Source organism: Nuphar pumila, chromosome 2, assembly GCF_984573655.1.
Source record: "Nuphar pumila chromosome 2, dmNupPumi1.hap1.1, whole genome shotgun sequence".
In the NCBI taxonomy this organism is placed as follows: domain Eukaryota; kingdom Viridiplantae; phylum Streptophyta; class Magnoliopsida; order Nymphaeales; family Nymphaeaceae; genus Nuphar; species Nuphar pumila.
Genome location: NC_143250.1, coordinates 68,770,430 through 68,773,496, shown reverse-complemented (window position 1 = coordinate 68,773,496; position 3,067 = coordinate 68,770,430). Strand labels below are relative to the sequence as shown.

The 3,067-nt window shown below is 41.4% G+C and overlaps 1 protein-coding gene across 1 annotated transcript; it reads left to right on the top strand.

Moving 5' to 3' along the window:
• Nucleotides 1-362: 362 nt before the first annotated feature.
• On the top strand, nucleotides 363-1,001 carry LOC149845684 (cortical cell-delineating protein-like). Its single transcript, XM_089995908.1, has one exon. It carries the CDS (start codon nucleotides 435-437, stop codon nucleotides 831-833), a length of 399 nt encoding a protein of 132 aa, XP_089852034.1. The 5' UTR covers nucleotides 363-434; the 3' UTR covers nucleotides 834-1,001.
• Nucleotides 1,002-3,067: the final 2,066 nt, after the last annotated feature.

The following is a 3,067-nucleotide window of genomic DNA, read 5'->3' as shown; positions in this document are numbered from 1 at the left end:
AAACCACTGAGGTCCATAATTGTGTTATATTAATGTTGGTGTTTTGCTAAATTGAGAGAGAGAGAGAGAGAGAGAGAGAGAGAGAGAGAGAGAGAGAGAGAGAGAGAGAGAGAGGCAAGTTGATATAAAAAAATTATTAGTTTGATCGTCTAGTATCCCTCACCATGTTGCCATCTAGAGGGTTGTAATATGGCGATTGGACAAGCCTCCAAAGGCCATGTCTGTTTCCTCCACTAGAGATGCCAGCTATGGTCGGCCCGCCTGTACCACATTGCCACAAATTTTCTGAATGCCAACCACCATCTATCCCTTCACTTCCATCCCTATATAAACCCCTATCCAGCAATCCCTGAACTCACCACCACAAGAGCAAGCAAAATATCCAAGCCTCTCTCTGTGTGAGTTTAGTGCATTCTCACAGAAGAAAGAGAGAGATGGCATCCAAGCTGATCCCTTCTCTATTGATATCAATGGTCCTCATCCAATGTGCAGCTGCTTGCTACCCTTCTTGTGGGAAACCAGTGTACCCATCACCTGTTCCGAAGTCCAGGCCTCACTACCCAGCCTACCCATACTGCCCAGTTGACACCTTGAAGCTTGGAGTGTGTGTTGACTTGCTCAATGGGCTGCTCAGCCTAGTGATTGGTCACCCCCCAAGTGGCTCCGAATGCTGCCCTCTCATCAAAGGCTTGGTTGATCTCGAGGCAGCTGCTTGCCTCTGCACTGTTGTCAAGGCTGACATCTTGGGCATCAAGCTTGACCTTGATGTCAAGCTCAGCCTGCTCGCCAACACCTGCGGTTGCACGATCCCTGCTGGCTTCAAGTGTGCTTAGATGTACTAGCTAAGCTCCTACTTCATTCTTGTTGGTCTATGCTGATTTCTAATGGGGTGTTTGATTCAAGTGGTTATTGCTCTTTGGTGATTGCAATAAGGTTGTTTACGGTCTATGTAAACAGTTCAATGATATAGTAAGAACTCCCTTCTGTTTTTCTGCTGAGAACTCCATTCTCCTTTCCTGCAAAGGTTTTATAAATCAAAATCCATGATTTGTAAACAATTGTGATCGCAGTGAGAAGAAAAAGTACTCTTTTAACTCGTGTACCGTAAGAACCTAGAATACCATGGGTTCGAATGAGATAGCCGGATGTAGGGCTTGGAAACAAGCCGAGCCGCTCGTAGTTCAGTTCATGTTCTGCTCGTAAAAAGCATCGGTGCATCCGCATAAGTTGCCTGTCCTGTGCCACCGCACAAACAAAGGTCCTGTGTACCTGCGAGATGTACATATGAAACTCGTAAAAATAGGCTAGGCAATCTGAATATGAAAAATAGGTACCCGGCTCGGCTCCACTCGTATGAGCTTGTTAGGTGTTAAAAATATATTTTACATGTATTTTTTTGTAATGCTATTCTTTCGGTTCTAAACCAAAGTATTCTTTTATATAAACAAGCCAGCTTGAACTCGGCTCGTCTAACTCAGGTGGCTTGGCTCGCTACAAGAATGAGACAAGCATGAACAATTCGAGCTTGGCTGATTCAGCTTGTATACCAGCCCTAGCTGGATGGTTAGGTAATGCTAAGCAGATCTATTGTTTAGGGGAGCCACATAGTAGCTGCCCTCTTCCATAAAGTGGGGGTCCCATACCTTCCCTCTATTCAAAAGGTCCAAACACCTGTAACATGTTCAGCCCCAAAACTGGATCATGCCTCATCAACCAGCTCTCTGGTTTGAATCCCACAGGGTTATCGAGCAACTTTCTTATTTAAAAAAAAGCTGAACACCATATACGGAAGAGCTTTTTTGAAGGCCTGTGAGATGATTATTGCTTATCTTCAATGCTGCCAAATTTGTTAGCATCCCCAGTTCAACTGTTGAGGCAAGATCACCTTGGTCAGGTTTTGATGAAAATTTTGCACTACATTCGATCGTGATGAAATTCCGTATTCTAGTTGTTGATGTCATATGGAGTATATTGACTCATTTTGACACCAAAAAACAATCATAAATGCAAAATCATAAGTTTGGTCATGACGATTTTTTACTTTCAACTCCAATTGCTGTGAAATTGTGTTTGTTTATTGCCCATATTATAATGACTACAATGATCCACTTTTATCTCCAAATTCTATTGTTGAGGCAAAATCGTTACATTGGCCTGTTTTGATGAAAATTTCACACTACTTCTGATCACGATGAAATTTTCAGGAGTTTTAACATTTCAGAAGCGATCTCTAATTAAGAGAAAATATATTTTACTTGTAGGAGTTATTACCAGTATTCTCTTGTTAAATGGAAGATCAAGTGAAACGTGATTGCACCCTTTTAGTGTGATCACCCTCCATCTTTGGGATACAACCTGTCAGTTGTGGAGCTCAAACAATGATGGAAGGTGAACAGGTACAACAGCACACACGTTTAGAAGCCAAAAAGATGTAGGAAAAGTGATACAAAATGAAAAATTCATACAGATTTTTTGACCCTTTCAAACCAGAGATGGTTTTTAGCTGAGAGTTTTTCTAAAAAGTATATTTTTTTATAGGAAACATTCCTCATCGAGGGAGGTGGAGGAATGTTTCCTATTAAGAGAATTTATTTGTACATCACCACCCATCTCACCACCACCGCCACCACCACCACCCATCATCTCACCTCACCTCCACCCACCACTCAACTCCTTGTCTCTCATTTTTTTCACTTTTTCCACTCTTTTTATCTCATACTATACAAACAAGCGAAAAACTCCTCATAAAAAACTCTTAAAAGTAAAACTTTCTTTTCCTTTGAAAATTTCTCTCTCTTCCAAACATAAACAAAGTGTCTCCCTCTTCTTATTAGGTGTACTCTTATAGAAATGCAATTGGCATAAGTTGTTGGCTATGCTACTCAGTTTATCCAGCACAAATATGTCGCATGATTCTCTTTTTTATTAGGTACCCTCGTTGAGAACCGGGGCACTTAATGAGTCTGCCCATGTGAGATAAACCTTAGGTGGGTCCAGTTTCTATCATTCAGCTCTGAGTTGTCTTTTGTCTTTGCCAATGTCAATAATGATGCAGTAATCTATGCAT